Source organism: Panthera leo, chromosome E1 (assembly GCF_018350215.1).
Source record: "Panthera leo isolate Ple1 chromosome E1, P.leo_Ple1_pat1.1, whole genome shotgun sequence".
In the NCBI taxonomy this organism is placed as follows: Eukaryota; Metazoa; Chordata; class Mammalia; order Carnivora; family Felidae; genus Panthera; species Panthera leo.
The window spans coordinates 37,884,664-37,902,734 of NC_056692.1; the positions used below are offsets into that span (position 1 = coordinate 37,884,664).

Here is an 18,071-nt window from a genome sequence, read left to right on the forward strand (position 1 = left end):
AGCTGTAATTTTCTGGCTCTAATGCTTTCCCCTCCCTAATGCCCCTTTCCCAAAGGGTCCCTCTACCTCCAACACAAAAACTTGCCCTGCTGCTCCAGGTCTTCCTGGAAGAGGTGATGCTGGAGGCAGTTCTGGGCCCTTGGGGTGGGTCAGTACTTGTATTTACTGCATTAACTTCCAGTCTGATGGGAACTAGCACATCCAGGCCTTTGATTTCAGTCTGCATCAGAACGAAGGAGCTTCTGAAACCTTTTTAGGATGAAGAACCCCATGGCTGGGTAAGCTGGGCTCCAGACAGTGGACAAGGACCTCTGACCCCTGGGGGGTGTGCAGAGGAACTGACAGGTGTGGCCACAGATTTATACGTGTGTGTCGTCGGTCGGGTCAGGGTGCAGCTCAACCCTGTGGCCAGATGTCTCCATGCCTGGGAGCTGCCCGGACGTCCCATCCTGGAAACTCCCGAGGTCCTGGGCCTCGTGTCCTGGGCTGACCTGCTTCTAGGACAGTGGAGCAGCCCCCATGGAGGAAATCCAGGCAGCTGGTGGGGTTGGAACAGCTGCCTTCTGAGGGGGACAGTGAAGCCTCTGGAAGCCGAACGGTTCTCTGTCCCATGGGCATTCCCAGCCTCCATTCTGTGCTTCAAACCCCCCAGGAGAAAACAAGATATTTTTCATATTTCAATTCTATTAGTGTTCAGGAAGTCCTTTCGTACGTCCGACTTGAGCCCCTCTATACTTGAATTTCTGTGGATTTCTCAGAAGAAGAAGGCAGTGGTGGGGTGGTAGGAAGCCTGTTGTGAAGTCCTGTCTGTCCCCCGCCAATTTCATTCCCTCATGTGGCATTGACCTTAGAAGCGGGCCTGGCAGTCTCCAGGAAGCCGCCAGTCCTGTCAAAGACGCATTGATGGAGTCTTCGAGTGGCTGTCTCACTGCCCTTCTCTCTGGGTGCTAACTCTGTCCCTTGGCACAGCCTTCATTCAGCTGGTCGCTTAAACACTCCTCCGGGCTCTCAGCGGGTAGGGCCACATCCTGGCTGGGGCTGTCTTTGGAGCTCTGGAAAGAACCTTCTTCCTATAGCTTGCAGGCGGGATAGGCTAGCGGTGAAGGGTCAGGAGTCCGGCAGATGAGAGTTTGCACCATGGTGGCTCTGGACATTTATTGCCAAGTTGTGTGACCTTGGCAGGGGACTTTGCCTAGCTCTGGCTCAGTTTCTTTATCTGTAAGATGGAGCCAATAATAGAACACGGTAAGACTCACATGAGAGAATTCACGTAAAGCACTTGGTGCTCGGAATGCACTGAATACGTGTTAACGGGTTATTGTTAGCGGCCTAACACTTCTTGGCTAAGGCTTCTGCTTTGCGTTTGGGGGTGGGTGATAGATGTCGCTGCAGGGGGATTTCTGGTCGGGATCTCTCTCCTGGCCGGTTGCCGCCTCAAAGGTGGCCACAGGCTGGGGCCCTCTCTGCTGCCCCTGCCTTCACTCGAATCCCTTTCCCCTCCTTGGTCCTCCAGGTGCGCTACAAGGAGGAGTTTGAGAAGAACAAGGGCAAAGGCTTCAGTGTGGTGGCAGATACACCGGAACTCCAGAGAATCAAGAAGACCCAGGACCAGATCAGTAACGTATGCTCCCCTGCCCGCCGTGGAACCTGCACTGACCTGCTGCCCTCCCTGCTCCTCCCCTCCCTGCCGGTCTGGCAGGCATGAACGAGGCCAGTTCGCCACTGTTCCCCGGCCCTTCTGGGTGTGCCTGGGTGGCAGGCGCTTGAGCAGAGGGAAGAAGGGGTGTGAGGTTCCCAGAGGCCTTTTTTTCTGTGCACCCGTATTCCCCTGTTCTGCCCTCTGCCCACAGAGCATGTCTGCCTTGAAAGCACCATACTTCTGGGGGTACGTGGACAGGATGGGCCTATGTGCTACATCACTCCCCACCCTCTCTGAAGTTTTTCCTTTGTTTCATTTCCCCTCCTGGCTATGGTGGGTGTCAGGGTCCAGACTGACTGTTTTGTCTAAGCACAGAGGTCATAACTGGGTGGCAGGGGTGGGGAGGGGCCAGCCTCCCCCTCGTCTGTCTCTGGGTGCTGACATTGCAGTCATTTCCGCCCTCCCTCGGCCTCCTCCCCCACCTCGGCCTGCTCTTCCTTCCTGTGTAAAAACCCCAGCTGGCTTTGCTGGCTGGCCCCGTACCCCCTGGCCTGGCCCTCCTGGGCTGGGGATGGTCAGCCGTGTGTGGCTAGGGCAGGACTGGGTATGGAGAGTGGGTGGTAGATCGATGGGCCCATGACACCTGTGGCCAGGGGATAGGCATTGGTTTCCTGCTTGGTAGAGCCAGCGGCCAGCAGCCAGTGCAGCTCTGCCTTTGTGGGGAGGCTGCCTGGGGGGTTTTGGGTATGTGGGGGCGGAGCGCTGCTTTGAGCCACAAGCACAGAACATGGGCTGCGGACCCGTGCACAGGGTCCTGGGGCACAGAGTTGCAGTGTGGGCCAGCCTCGTCTGGGAGGTCCTATGAATGGACGCCTCGGCAAACAGTTGTCTTTATGTCTAGAACAGGGAGGGGTCAACAGGTTGCCCAGTGTCCCTCTGGGCTGAGGGCCTGGGTGCCAGGTGGTCCACCTGGCGCTCATCCCTGGCCTCCACAGGCCTCCCCCTTCCTCCCCCCGGCCTTCTTGATGGGGCTGTGCTGGGAAAGGGCTCCACAGCGGCTCCGGTGGATTTCAGAGCCAGAACCTACCCCGGGAGCACCCATCACGCCCAAGCCCATGGCTTTCAAACTTTGCAACCTACGCTACGAAATACATTTCACATAGCGACGCCCCAAACGGGCACGCTTGTTTATTTAGAGAGAAAAGCAAGTCAAGACTTACGTGAAAGAATCCTTACTACTTGGAGAGCGTTCAGATATCTTCTGTTTTATTTTATTTTGTAAAGATGCTCGTTGCAGACTTAACCGAACGGGTAACAGAGCGGGTTTTGCCACGAGGCTGTTGCCCTGCAGTTTGAAATTTGTGGTTTGAGGAAATGGAGCGCTTCCTTTGGGCTGGGAGGGCTCTAATCCACACCACCACCGCCGCCACCCCTCCCCTGGAATACACACATAAATAAAGCCTGTTTCAGTTGCTTCTTTATAAGCCAGGGCCTGGCCGCACACCCTAGAGCTTCCCTGCTGGTGCTGCCCAGACCGTCTGGAGGGTAAAGAGGGTTAAAGAAGGTCTATGCCTTCCAACTCTCCACATGGCAAGTGGGAGGGAGGGGGCAAAGCCTTGGGCAATGGGGAAAACCTGGAATGGCTCACAAAGCTGGCATCCTGACTCCCCAGCTTCTGTGGCTTTCCACTGCGAGGACACGTGCTGTCCTCCACAACCCCAGCTCCCCAGCACATCCCCTCATTGCTTCCAGCCTGTGGCTTTTAGAGGGCAGAAGACGAGCAAGCCCAGTCATCTCTGCCTCCCTCTCTGGAAGGCTTCCAGAGTATTCCCTACCCAGTTATTGGAGGTGTTAATATCTGAGGAGCCCTGGTAACAGAACTCACTGTGGCCAGGACACCTACACCTAAGGAGATAACTATCTTTTCGTTAACCACAGGGCTGCAATTAGCTAATTGTCCTCTGCTCTGAGTTGGGGGAGGTGACTTGAACCTGACCCGATTCTGCTTTTGCAGCTTTAGCTGGGACCTCTGAGGTGTGACCACGAACCTGGAAGACGCTTGGTTTTGGTGAATGCAGTTAGAGTCTGTCAAATGTGGGCCTCCAAACACCTATGCTACAATCACGTGGAAAGGTTTATTAAAAATGCAGACTCGGGGCGCCTGGGTAGCCCAGTCGGTTAAGTGTCCGACTTCGGCTCGGGTCATGATCTCACAGTTGGTGAGTTCAAGCCCCGCATCGGGCTCTCTGCTGTCAGTGCAGATCCCGCTTCAGGTCCTCTGTCTCCCTCTGTCTCTGCACCGCCCCTGCTTGCATTCTGTCTCTCTCCCCTTAAAGAATAAACATAAAAACAAAAACACTGAAAAAACTTCACCAAGCCCTCGTCAGAGGGTGTCAGGCCTGGCCGCCTCCCGAACTCTAAGGGAACTTGAAGCTATGCTTAGAGCCATTGCTCAATTGTCCCAACCTCCAGAAGAGTTTTGGGAAAAGATAGTGTTTAGAGCCACACCTTTTGTTTTGTATCCAAAATAGCATCCTGTGTATAGTTTGTCACTCACTTCCCAGGTTAGCTGTTTCCAGGGAGGTCAGAGCATCTTGCAAAGAGATGAGATTTGCCTCCCTGGAGGAATATGCTCCAGATTAGAGGATTTACAAGCAAGAGCATTTTGAAAAAGTGGCTGGTCTCCCCCGGTGGTGTTTCAACACTTTGGACGTGTGTGGTCTGTCATCCATCAGATCAGTGTTGTCAATGTTATTCTCATTTCTGTAAAGGCAGACCTGCTCCTTTCCACCTTGTGGCTAAAGAAGAGGCAAAGAGGAAAGCTTGGCTGAAAAATTGGGCCGTTGTGGGTACTGAGAATGTGTGAAAACTTTTGAGGCAAAGTGCTTGTAAGTTATACTTCTGGGGTGATTGTGTCTTCATGAAAGGCATCAAAAGCGTTGAGAGGCCAGGGATGGCCTCTGGGACACAGTGTATCCTTCTGGAATCCTGGCCTTTGGTCATGAGCTCTAACGGCTGTAAGGGACTGGGGAATTTTCGTCGTGGACACCCTTTTTCTGGGAGCCCCTGCCTAGTAGAGAAGCTCTGCTTGTATTTGCCTATGTCTCTACTTACATATTGATTTTCTGTATACAATTCTTTTCTTTTTTCTGTGAAATGTAACACCCGGTAACACATGCAGCAAACCTCTGTGTGTACTGATCAGTCAAGAAACAATATTACTGAACTCCTCTTACAAGTTTTCAAAGTGTTAAAAACATAATTCTCCTGCAGTGAGCACCTATCATATATTTCAGTTAATTATGCTGGAGGGCAGGAAGGCAGAGGTGATGCCTCCTCGGTGAAAGAAAGTGCTGGATACAGTTAGATACAGAGCTGGTCCATGCCCTGCCAGTATCTGTAGAACTGGTTAATGTTCTACAGGACCATAAAACCATAAACTCTGGGAATATCTTTGCCAGGGGCAGAAATGCTTTGCCTTTCTATTAGTTAAAAATAATCAGCAGGGCTGGGCACCTGGGTGGCTCACTCAGTTAAGCATCCAGCTCTTGGTTTCGGCTCAGGTCAGGATCTCACAGTTCGTGGGGTCGAGCCCCACGTCGGGCTCTGAGCTGACAGTGGGGAGAGCCTGCTTGCGGTTCTCTCTCCCTCTCTCTCTGCCCCTTCTCTGCTCGCTCTCTCTTTCTCTCAAAATAAATAAACATTAAAAAAAATAATAGCTGGCAGTGCATATTCTGTAAGTTAGCTTCAGTCTTTAGAATCTGGGTATAATCAGTAGTAAATGATGAAGTCAAACAAAAATTCCATCCCCAGGGTCAAATGACCTGGAGGCAGGCTTGTGGGACAACCCTCTGGGGTAATTTTTGAAAACATGTGCTGTTCTTTTCTTTATAAGTTTAATATGGAACCATGCATTTCTAAACACTATAGTTTTGGTTTTCCTGACTTTGAACATCTAGTAGGTATTCTTTTTGTGTCTTTCTTCCATTGGTCGACAGGACCCGAAATTTCAAAGATTCAGGCACGGGGCGCCTGGGTGGCTCAGTCGGTTGAGCGTCTGACTTTGGCTCAGGTCACGATCTCATGGTTCGTGAGTTTGAGCCCCGCATCGGGCCCTCTGCTATCAGCGCGGAGCCTGCTTCAGATCCTCTGTCTCCCTCTCTCTGCCCCTCTCCCACTTGTGCACACTTGCTCGCTGTCTCTCAAAAATAAACAAAACACTAAAAAAAAAAAAAAATTCAGCTACGTATTTGCGTGTAGCTGTAGTTCACTCTTTTTCATCGCTGGGTAGTGTTCCGTTTAATGCTTATACCAGCATTTGATTGATGCTGGTGTTTGTGTGGAGTGGAATTGCTGGGTCTTAGAGTTTACGACCCTTCACCTTACCAAGTAATGCTCGTCTATTTTTCAAGTAGCTGTACTGACTTACCCTCCCGCCAGCAGTGATGAGAGAGTCTCCACAGCTCTACGTCCTTAGACTTACTCATTTTAGCCATTTTGATCGTATATCATGGTATTTCACTGCGATTTTAACTTGCCTTTCTCTGATAACTAATGAAGGTAAACAGATTTACATTTGTTTTACTTATTTATTTAAAAAAATTTTTTTTAATGTCTATGTATTTTTGAGAGACAGAGACAGCACGAGCAAGGGAAGGGCAGAGAGAGGGGGGGACACAGAATCTGAAGCAGGCTCCAGGCTCTGAGCTGTGAGTGCAGAGCCCAACGTGGGGCTTGAACCCATGAACCATGGGGTCATGACCTGAGCCAAAGTCAGATGCTTAACTGACTGAGCCACCCAGGTGCCCCTATTTTATTTTATTTTATCTTATCTTATCTTATCTTGTCTTATCTTATCTTAGAGAGAGACAGAGAGAGAGAGCACAGGCTGGGGAGAGGGAGAGAGAGAGAATCTCAAGCAGGCTCTATGCTCAGTACAGAGCCCGATGCGGGGCTCGATCCCACAACCCTGGGATCAGGACCTGAGCTGAAATCAAGAATCAGACGCTCAACCAACTGAGCCACCCAGGCATCCCAAAGATTTACGTTTGTTTTAAAAACAAAATGTTATTAGTCTGTAATCGGCAACAATATTGCACGGTAGTTGAGAAGCAAGGGTGTGATGTTAGAGCTGGATTCCGATAACCCACCAGTTACCCACCTCGGAGCATCAGCTTCCCCACCTATAAAATGGGGGTGAGGGTGCTACATAGTTGTACGGCTGGCTGAGAAAAGGAAATGAGTAATCCATGTAAGGGCACAAAACAGGCCCTCAGCAAGTGGGAGACGTTATAAAAAATGCACCCTGGCTGCTGAGTTGCTGATTCCATTCAGAGCCTATGTTCCCCTGTTGACCATGACGTAGAATCATGTGGCAGCATCGTGGGGAGTCAGACCTTGGTTTTCCACCAGCGTGAGGAGAGCAGGGGCTCAGAACACAGAACGTCAGCTAGCAGAGAAAATGGGTTTCTGTAGCTTTGGAAGGGACCCCCAGCTGGTCACCCCAGAGTCCTGGCTAGCAGGGGCCTGGGCCCCTCAACCCACGTGCACTTGGATCTTCTGGGCACAGAACAGGGTGTCCTTCCATGGTGGCCCACAACAGTTCTTAAGCCGGGGATCTGCTGACAGCTCTGGGCTTGTGATGGCCCTTCCTTCGGGGCTTTTAGAAGGTCAGAACTTTGCCGCATGTGGAGCAGGGACCAGCCAGACCCCCAGAGTCTGGAAAATGTTTCTTTCCCTTTCGGATGTGCGAACACCCTTTAACCTGCCAATTTGCTTCTCCCATCATTCGGTGGGTTGGCAGAGCAATGACAGAAGTTTCTCACTTGCTGGGGGAACGGAGGGAGAGGAAGTGGGGAGTAGTGGCCCAGGTGGCCCAGACAGAGGGACTGTACCCTGCTTTTCTCAGGCCACTTATCCCTGCCATGCTGCCTCTCCTTCCCTCAAAGTTAGGGGGACCTTATGCTCGTCATCCCTGTCGCAAGGGAAAGGCGTGCTTACTCATAGTTATTCCAGAACAAGAAGACATGGCCTGGGAAGAAGGGCAGACTTGGGTCTGTGGTCACCCTGCTCCATGTCTGCCCTCAGGAAAGGACCCGTGTAGCTGTGACTTTGTCCCTGTGTCCCTTTGTCCCTTATTGAGTAATGAAAGCTCTGTCTTGGGAAGGCATTTAACTTCTGAGCACATTTTCCTCTTCTGTAAAATGGGAATTAAAGTGTACCTGCCCAGCTTCTTTTTTCAGGGGGACTATCCCCAGGGCCAAGGGAGATCATGTGCAGAGAGGCTTTATGCACTCAGTGTGAATCGCTGAGCAGATGCGAAGGTTATTAATATTAACAGTAGCAGGTGATATGTGCATGGGTGCTGGGGAGGGTTCCTTTGTGTTCGGGCTCGCCACGCCTCCATCCACCTGGGGCAGCTGGCCCTCATGTTATCAGTATTGACTCCTGTAGTGGCTGTGTCAGGGGCAAGGTCGATTCTACCAGCTACTTGTGGAAACACGCCCCCAGCACAGGCCTCTGTCCTCTTCCACACATGCACTTCCCCTTCCCTGGTCACTGGCTCCTGGGGTCAGGCGTCTTTTCCTTCACAGAAAGTAAACACAGGAAGCTGACCTTTCTAACCCCCCAGGACAAAAGTCGGAAGGGCAGTTGCCTTGCGCGCCTAAAGGCCTCAGGAGGGCTGGCCCCTCTCCTTATCCCCCTCCCCACCAGTGGACAGGGGTCACTGAGGGAGTGGGGCTCGGGGACACTTGCCTTTTGCTCTTGTCTTAGGAATCCAAGAGCAGGGCGCTGGCCCTGTGTCTGAGAACTTCACCCCTGGGTGCCCTTCTGGGTGGGAGTTGAGGGAACCCAGGGGTTTTCAGTCCGGCCAAGACTGGCTGCCTCCCCCTGAGGAATGGGCTCAGCCCATTTTGCCATTTGGGTGTGAGTCCCCCCCCCCCCCCCCCGGGGCATGACGGGAAGGGGCAGGGCTGGTCCTGACCCAAACCCCTAAGTGAGGCCCTGCTGCCTTTCCAGAGGACGGCCAGAAGGGACTGCCCTGGGCTGGGACAGCTCCTATCAGGCCTTGGGGCACAGAATCACTAGTTCCTTCTGCCCCAGATAACAGGGCAGGCTTTGCTCTCCTCCCTTCCTTGATGAGGAGGGAGGACCCTGCATTTCTTGTCCTGCAGCCTGGGATCCTCAACAGAGCCCGGTGAGGTCACACCCACAGAGGCAGAATTACCTAACGCTGAAGAGCATAGGCCCTGGAGTCTGCGTGATCTTGGACAACTCACTCAGCTCGTCAGTGCCTTGGTTTCCTTCTTGTGCGTTAACTGGGGACCGTCACATCCCCCCTCGTAGGTGCTGACAAGTTAAAACGAGCCCATGGTGCATCACCCGTAGCACAGAGCCTGGCGCCCGGCAGGTAGTCAGGGAACAGGAGTTGTCACCCTGCAGCAACACCGGAGGTAGACAACGATGCCCTCTCTTACAGAGGTGGAACCTGAGGCCCAGCAAGGTTAAGCAGCTTATCCAAGGGCACACAGCTGGCGTGCCTCCCGCAAGGACCTGGCTCTCTCTGCCTGTAGCCCTCGGGGAGTCTCTCCTCACCTGGGAGATCTGAAGTGGCAGGGAGCTTTGGTTGGTTTGCTGTGAGTCCTTCACCCGGCACTTTCTCCCGCTGCAGATAAAATACCATGAGGAGTTTGAGAAGAGCCGCATGGGCCCCAGCGGGGGCGAGGGCCTGGAGCCTGAGCGCCGAGATTCCCAGGACAGCAGCTACCGGCGGCCCCAGGAGCAGCAGCAGCCGCCCCACCACATCCCCACCAGCGCCCCGGGTGAGCCTGAGGCCTGTGGGGCAGAGGACCTGTGACCGGGCCGGCTGTGGGATGGGGAGGAGGTCGGAGAGAAGCCTGGTCTCCGTGCACACACAGGCACCTGTTCACGCACACCCTCAGATCCATCCCACCAGGGGCATCGAGCACCGGGGTCAGGGTCTATGCCGGCTCCCCAGCATGTTGGTAGAGACACAGCCCCTGCTCTAGAATATGCAACACTGACACACAAGCCTTTGAGGAGTGGGGGCCAGGTTGGGGGGGGGGAGTGGAAATGCACGATAGGGGCTTTGTGGGGGAAGGCAGGGGAATCCGGGAGGGACTGCGTTTGGCAAGACAGTTTCTGAGCCCCGTCTCCACCCCCCCCCCCCCATCTTCCAGTTTACCAGCAGCCCCAGCAGCAGCAGGTGGGACAGTCTTATGGTGGCTACAAGGAGCCTGCAGCCCCGGTGTCCGTACCGCGCTGTGCCCCAGGCGGGGGCGGGGTGAGTAGCTCTGGCCAGAGGGAGAGGTCCTGGAGCTGGGGGGTTGGATGGGTCCCGGGAAGCCTGAGGAGGCCAGAGGTGGATGGGCAGGTGGACATTGCTCAGCGATTCTCCTTAGAAACCCCACCCAGGAGGCCTGGCTTTCCCTGACCTTTGATCCCAGCTCCTGTCGTCATCTGCAGGCGATAGGGACCTCAGCCTCTGATCAAGGAAGTGTGCTTAGCGGACTCAGCCCTGGGCTGGGATTGGGGCCCTGCGTTCGAGCTCTGGGTGTACCTTGCGCAAGTTACCTCTCCCTGCCTGGTTTCCTAACTCCGGCTGCCCAGGAGCACACAAAGTACCTTTCTGTTTGGAGCCTTCCAGACCTAGGCCATGCTCCCCACCCTTCATGAGGATGACCCACCCCCATGTCCTTCGGATCTCAGCTTGCCCCTGCCTCTGAGGGGCCCTCCCCAGCCCCCCATGTCAGCTGGATCTCCCCTGACATCTCTATCACTCCCCCCGGTGCCCTTCAGAACACTTTTCCCAACTCAGAACCGTTCTGTGTGTTAACTTCTGTGTGCCTCCCCTGCTGAATGTGAAGTTCTGTGGGGGCAGGGCAGTGTTCCTTGGGTTCAGCTACCGTGAGCCAGGCACAGAGCGGGCCCTCATCGATACTGCCAAGTAAACGACGAGTAAAGAGTAGGAAGTAGGGCAGGATCAGGCTTCCCAGTCCTTCGAGTCGAAGTGGCCCGTCTGTAAGTCCTGATCCTTATCCCATCGAGGGGGCTGCTGAGCCACTCATACCACTGAGCTCCTGGCTGAGCCCAGCCCCTCTGTGCTGGGTTCCTGGGAGCTCGAAGCTGCTCATGTTGGAGCAAGAGAGACAATACCTAGAGAGGTAAAATAGCCCTGAGATACATGTCCTCCTGGAGCCTTATGCCCTGGGTACGAGGAAGTAAACAAGGGAGTGTCCGTGCTGCGTAGGGTACTGGGCAGGACCGAGAAGCCGTCTGTGGGATTAGATTCCAGATAGACCAGCCGGTCCTTCAAATACTTGCGAAACCTATCTTGGACATGAGGGATTTGGCCCTGACTAAAAGACCACGTTCCTGCAGTCTTGGTGCTTACATTCCAGTCAGGAAGGCAAACGAGGCAGTAAAATAAGAGGGTATATATATAAGGTCGGATGGTGGCACATGTTGTGAAGAAAAAGACAGCAGGGTGATGGGAAGGAAAGCAGCAAAGTCCTCAGGATGATGAAAGGGTGAATGATTCAGGGAGACTAGCCACTGCAAAGGCCCTGGGGCCAGCAAGAAGGCCAAGGCGATTAGAGGAGAAGAGGGTAGGAGATAAGGTCAGATCATGCAGGGACTTGTAGGCCACAGGAAGGCCTTTGCAATTAGTGAGCTACGCAGAGTGACAGGTTTTGGTTTATGTTTTTAATTTTTTTTTTCTTTCACGTTTATTATCAAGAGACAGAGAGAGGACAGAGCATGAGCAGGGGAGGGGCAGAGAGAGGGGGAAACACAGAATCGGAAGCAGGCTTCAGGCTCTGAGCTGTCAGCACAGAGCCCAGCGAGGGGCTTGAACTCACAAACTGCGAGATCATGGCCTAAGTCGAAGTCGGGTGCTCAACCGACAGAGCCACCCAGGCACCCCTTGGTTTATGTTGTTAAAGGATCGCTCCGGCAGCTGTGTGAGAAGAGGCAGTAAGAGGTTGAGGGTGGAGGCAGGGAGGTGGGTGAGGAGGCTGTTGTGGGAAGCAGGCATAGCTGGCATCAACCCAAGAGATAGAGACAGACTTGGTGATAAGAGACCAAGGTCACTTCTGGGGGTGGGGGGGGTGTGACCACTTATCTCACAGCCTTTGGGGCTGATGGAGCTGGTTTCTGTGGCTTGAAAGACGGTTTGAACTTTGGTGCTAGGGGTACCCGGCTGGCTCGGTTGGTAGAGCATGCAACTCTTGATCTCAGGGTTGTAAGTTCGAGTCCCACGTTAGATGTAGAGATTACTTAAAAATAAAATCTTAAAAAAAAAAAAAAACACAACAAAAAGAGGGGCACCTGGGTAGCTCAGTCAGTTGAGCATACAACTCTTGATTTTGGCTCAGGTCATCATCCCAGGGTCATGAGATCGAGCCCCGTGTCAGGCTCTGTGCTGAGCGTGGAGCCTGCTTAGGATTCCCTCCCTCCCTCTCTTTCTGCCCCTCTCCCACCCCCCATTGTGAGCACACGCCGTCTCTAAAATTAGAAAAAGAAAGAAAGAAAGAAAGAAAGAAAGAAAGAAAGAAAGAAAAAAAGAAAGAGAAAGAAAAAGAAAAAGAAAAAGAAAAAAAGAAAAAGAAATTTCATCTAAAGAAAGAAAGTAGGACACAGGGGCACCTGGGTGGCTCAGTCGGTTAAACATCCAACTTTGGCTCAGGTGACGATCTTGCGGTCTGTGAGTTCCCGAGCCCTACGTTGGGCTCTGTGCTGACAGCTCCGGAGCCTGGAGCCTGCTTCAGATTCTGTGTCTCCCTCTCTCTGCCCCTCCCCTGCTTGCACTCTGTCTCTCTCTCTCTCAAAAATAAATAAACATTAAAAAGAAAAAAAAGAAAGTGGGACACCTCTGAAGGATTTTAAGCCAGAGAATGACATGATCAGGTTTGCGCTTTGGAAAGTTCCCCCTGAGATCACAGTGGGTGAACAATTGGAGGGGGCAGATTGGAGGCCAGAAATAGAAAGCCTGAGCCGTGGTCCTAGTGGAGTGGACCCGTGGGGGCAGATGTGGGAGGTTGAGGGGGCTCCTCCATCCCGGACTGGTCGGCCCACAGATCCCAGGGCCTGGCCTGGGGGACCACGAAGGCTGAGGTGACCCCCGGAGACCAGTCGATGTAAAGGGCAGTGAGGATCAGAGGACGTTAAGAGTCTCGCCTGCTTCCCACACAGCGGTTGGATTGCAGATTCACTGGGCATTTTTCAGGGGCTTAAGCATAGCATTTTGGCTGAGGTTGGAGGGTGGAAATTCTTGTGTCAAGTGCAGATTTTTTTCCCCAGAATACGTCTTTGAAACGCTACCGAGCATCGTATTCATTGGACCTATTGCATTCCTGTTCCAAGAGGTGGGGTAGAGCTGTGGCAGCTTCAGTCTGTGTCCTGCACCCAGCCCTTGGTAGATGCCAGATGATTGTGAGAAGGGTGACAGGGAAACACAGGGGTGAGAAAATGCATAGCAGAGCCCAGGCCTCCCCTGTCTCCCAGCCCCTGGTTCGCTGCTGGGCTGGGCTCTGTGCTGGGTCCTGTAGAGTTTACAAAGAAGGGAGCCAGGCCCTGGCCTGACTGTGTCCCCACCCCCGCAGAAGCGGTACCGCGCTGTGTATGACTACAGCGCCGCCGACGAGGACGAAGTCTCCTTCCAGGACGGGGACACCATCATCAACGTGCAGCAGATCGACGATGGCTGGATGTATGGGACCGTGGAGCGCACCGGCGACACGGGGATGCTGCCGGCCAACTACGTGGAGGCCATCTGAGCCCCTCCCCTGGGTGCTGCCCCGCCCCCACCCGTCTTCAGTGCGTTCCATGGCATCGCGTCTGTCCTGGGCGTGACCTGCCCACCCTTCAGTGTCTCTGTTTTGTTTTGTTTTGTTTTTTTTTCTAAATCTGCGACAGCTTGTTTTATTCCCACCCTCCTCCAGCTACTTTTGCCAACCGAAGCCTTGTTCTGCCACTTTCGCGGGCTCCTTCCTCTGGCGGGTTTTCCCCTTGACCAACTTCTTGGTTTTCTCTCTGGATGGAACAGGCGTGGACCTCTTGGGGGGAGGCCGAGGCCCGGGGAGCTGGTCTGGAATGAGAGACCCGTTGGCTCCCAGGCCTCTGCCTTCACTCTTTTCTGCCCCCTCAGACCTTCCTGCCCTCCTCCGCACACACCCAAACTTTCCAGGACTCCCAGGGGACGGGGCTCCATACCCCCTTGCCCCTGGGATGGGCTTAGCCTCTGCTTCTCCGAGACGGGGCGACTGGCCCTCGGAGGGGCCCCCCAGCACCCTCTCCCACTCTCAAGGACCACAAAGGAGGGTTGAGTTCCTGCTTTGGGATTCATTCATCCCTCCCCACACGTGTTCCTTCTCACACTGTGATTTTGCTCTCCTGCCCACGCAGCCCTGGTGCGGGCAAGGAGCTCCCCAGGAAGCATGGCTTGGGTCAAGTGCTCGCCTTTCTTACTTTTAGGGACAGTTGCAGGAGGGAAGGGAACAGGGTGTTCTCTCCCACAGCCCTTTTTCCTCCTCCCACCCCTCGTCTGCAGACACCCTGGTAGCTCCTGAACCATGAGGCAAGGAAGCCTCGGGCCTCTTGGCCTGCCACGCCGGGCCCCCGGGCTCTGGGTTAGGTGGGCCATTCCTCCCTACTCCCCACGGGAGGATGTCTCAGGCCTCCCACGGCCTCCCCTCCTTGGTCCAACCCCAAGCACGCTGGAGCTGCACACAGCCACAGGACCTTCGGTGTCTCCAGGACTCAGCATGTGGGGGAAGGAGCGCGTCTATATCCGTGACAGGCTCGTGTGACCGAAGCAGCCAGGGTCCCGGCCGGCGGGAGTCTCTGGGCTTACGCGAGGGTGCGTGGGGCCGTCTCCGCCTGATAGTTTCCTCAGACCCCACGGTGAGAAGGGAGGGCCGTGGGAGAGAGAAGTTCCCCGTGTCTTCTCTGGAGTGAAGGCCCCTCCTTTCCTTGTATCCCCAAATGGCGCAAGCCCACCCACCTCCTTTTCAGCGTGCTGGGCAGAGGCAAGGGGGTGGTCATGGAGTCGGTGGGGCTGATGTTGGGGCTTGCAGCTTGCTGGGGTGAGGGTGGGGGGCAAGGTTTCATGGCTCCAGGCATATTCTCTCCCCTCACGTCCATGTCCTTGGCTGCAGAGTAGAACATCAGACGACCCTATGTCCCCCACACTGTGGGTGTCTCGCTCTGGGGGCTCATCCCCCGCACCACCAGACCTCTCCCTCGCTTACCTAAGGCCCCCTGGAAGCAGAAGGAAAAAGTCCCAGGGCTACAAAACTGGAAGCGCAGACCCCGGGGTGAGGAGGGGAAAAATGGTGCTATTTCCAAGTCCCTTCTCTCGCTTGTCGGTGGCTGTGACCACCCTCGCTTGGCTTCACTCCTCTCTGGGCTCTCTCAACACCCCTCTGGGCCTCCCCCTCCTGCCTTCGCCCTGAGTCCACTCAGGCTCCCCAGCTGACATCTTTGCCTCCTTCGGGAAGGAGGACCCTGCAGGCGAATTCAGCAATCCGGTCCTCACCGCTTGCGGGGTGGACGTGGGAATATTTTCCCCAAATCAGAAGGTGGAAAAGAAATGACCATTGGTGTTGGGGGAGAGCCCTGCTTGACTCGTCTCTTTTCCTCTGGCCCCAGCCGAGGTGAAGGCGGGTGGAGGGTCTTTACGTCGGACCATGTGGAAGCTGAGGGCGCTATGGGGGAGCTCTGTTGCCTTTCTTCGTGATCTCAAAGCACAACGCGGATTCTGGGACCAAAGGTCAGAGGTGCATCCTGTTGGGGCACCTGTGGCTGGCAGCGTGGTGAGAGGCAGGAGGAAGGCCTGGAGGAGCAGGAGGCGGCCTGTTTTCCCTCAGCCTAATTTTCCTTCCAAAGCGAGGCAGGCCAGCCACTGGAATCTTGTTGCTGGCCCCTCTGCTCCTCCCGTCCTAAAAATAGGGGACCTTTTCCACACCCCCAGAGAGAAGAGGGACTGTCACACTGGTGCTGAGGGACCCAGGGGCTGCTGGGAGTCCTTGCTCCTTTCCAGAACCATCCATCCCTAAAAGAGCACAGAACCGAGGGCTGGGCCAAGTCCCTGGTCTTTTCTTACAGTTCACAAAGGTCTTTGGCCAATCTAATCCCAGGAAAGAAGATGCGTTAAAGCTAGAATGTGAATATAACTTTAGTGGACCAATAAGAAAGTGTAAGAAGCCCAATGGTGAGAAAAGTGAATTCTGTCAACACTGCTTCCTATTTTCTTCCTCATGTCCCTCCAGGGAAAACTACTTTATTGCTTAATTTCTGCCTTTTTCCTCTCACATATGCACTTTTGGGCCTTTTTTTTTTTTTTAATAGCTGGGAAAAAAAAAATACCACCCCACAAACCTGTATTTAAAAAGATACAAATGACCATGTGAAATTTGCCTCTGTCCAAACATTTCATCCGTGTGTGTGTGTGAAGCCGTCCGTTCATCTTTTTATATGGGGTGGTTGTCTTTTCTTGGTCTGTTTTGGTCCCCTCCCTTGTGGGCTTGTGCTTGGGATCAACTCTTTCTGGCCTGTTACGATTCTCAACGTTTGACTTGGACCACAAGTGAATCTTTCTCCTGGTGACTCAAATAATAAAAGTATAATTTTTACCTGCGGACTTGGTTTTCTCTCTGGCTCTGAGGTACTGCTGCTGAGTGCGTGTGTGTGTGTGTGTGTGCGCGTGTGTGTGCGTGTGTGTCCGTGTGTGTCTGTGTCCTGTTTGGGGGCATTAGCCTGGCACCCTCCTGAGAGCGCTGCTGCCCTTCAGGGACAGAGTGACCAGTTCCTCTGCCCAGCCTGGTGACATTTCCAGAAACTTCCCTGAGCTCCTGTATTTCCCTCTTCCTGTCTGACTTCCTTAGTGATGCACCTGTCTCCTCACCAGCCAGTGCACTCAGAGGGCAGGACTTAAGTTCTCTAAATCCCCAGGGCCTGCCAGGGGCCAGGCACATAGCTGTTCAACAAATAAACCTGTTGCATTAATGCATGAGCTCAGCTCGGGGGCAGCTTTGGGACATGGGAGGAGCTGGGCGCTTGTTTGAGGGATTGGCAGAGGGGCGGTCTGCCCGCGGGATACGACAGGGGATGAAGCCATCTGATCAGGTGGTCTGGCAACCCAAAGCAGTATTCACAAGCCAAATCACCACGGCGATGTCTACCTCACCGATGGGGGTTCACTGGAACCCAGGGAGGCCGTGGTTTGGCAGAAGTTGCACAGCTAGTGGCAGGGCCAGAGGTCTCAGGGCCAGAGGTCTCAGAACCCACGGTGTGACCCTCGCAGCCTCACGCCATGCCGCCTTGCCAGCTGCCTTGTGGAAAGGGGCCTTTCCCGCTTGGGGCCCAGAACAAAGGCATTCTCTGGCTTCAGGTTAGCAGCAGTGGAGATGGAGAGGGCTCTCCCCGAGCCTTGGGGATGGAGAGTAAGAGAGAGGCAGGGCTGGAGGGTGCAGGGAGCGTCGGAGGCGCTGGGCGGGATAATTAAAGACAGTACCGCCACCCGCTCCCTCTGGGAAGGAGCTGCCGCCTAATGTGTTTTCCGGCGGAAGGGAATGAGTTGGCAGATCTCGCCTCCTGTTGGCCTCCCCCCTCTTGTCTGCAGAGCTGCTGCCCTCTCTCCCAGGAGGCTTCATTCACCTTCATTCAAGGGGGCAGTGGGCTTGGGAGGGAATCCGCTGTCTCTAGAGGCTCCCCGCTCACAGAGACCCCGGGCTCTTCCTCTTGGGCACGAGCCGATGGGCACAGTTTCCAGACCCCCTTCTAGAAGTGGCCTCAGTTCCCGCGGCCTAACATGTGGAAGGGGGTTACTAATGCCCTCACCCCTGGGGCCTTCAAAAGAACTATGTAGGGTAGGGCCAAGGACACTAGGCCTCAGAGATGTCACAGGGAATTTTTTTTTTTTTTAATTTTTTTTTTTTCAACGTTTTTTATTTATTTTTGGGACAGAGAGAGACAGAGCATGAACGGGGGAGGGGCAGAGAGAGGGGGAGACACAGAATCGGAAACAGGCTCCAGGCTCTGAGCCATCAGCCCAGAGCCCGACGCGGGGCTCGAACTCACGGACCGCGAGATCGTGACCTGGCTGAAGTCGGACGCTTAACCGACTGCGCCACCCAGGCGCCCCGGGAATTTTTTTTTTTAATGTAATAGGAAATCATTAAGACATAAAAAGGAATAAAAACAACACAAGACGTAACTGAGTACCCGCCACCCCGCTTAAAAGATAAATCATTAATTCTCCTTTCCCCTCAGAAGGCATCGCTTAAATTTGTATATCTAGACCCTCTCATTGCAGGGAGGGGCCTGGGAATTCATTAGTGTGCTCTTTTTTTTTTTTTTTTTAAGTTTATTTATTTATTTTGAGAGAGAGAGAAAGAGAGAGAGTGAGCAG

At 54.0% G+C, this 18,071-nt stretch overlaps 1 protein-coding gene across 2 annotated transcripts in view; it reads left to right on the plus strand.

Moving 5' to 3' along the window:
• The window catches only part of LASP1 (LIM and SH3 protein 1), a 50,968-nt gene extending 34,675 nt beyond the window's left edge, over nt 1-16,293 (plus strand). For both annotated transcript variants that reach the window (XM_042917284.1, XM_042917283.1), the window contains exons 4-7: nt 1,514-1,621; nt 9,312-9,462; nt 9,841-9,944; nt 13,264-16,293. In XM_042917284.1, the coding sequence (XP_042773218.1) occupies nt 1,514-1,621; nt 9,312-9,462; nt 9,841-9,944; nt 13,264-13,437 (537 nt within the window). In that variant the 3' untranslated portion in view covers nt 13,438-16,293. The remainder of the gene's footprint in view (nt 1-1,513; nt 1,622-9,311; nt 9,463-9,840; nt 9,945-13,263) is intronic.
• The last annotated feature ends 1,778 nt before the right edge of the window (nt 16,294-18,071 follow it).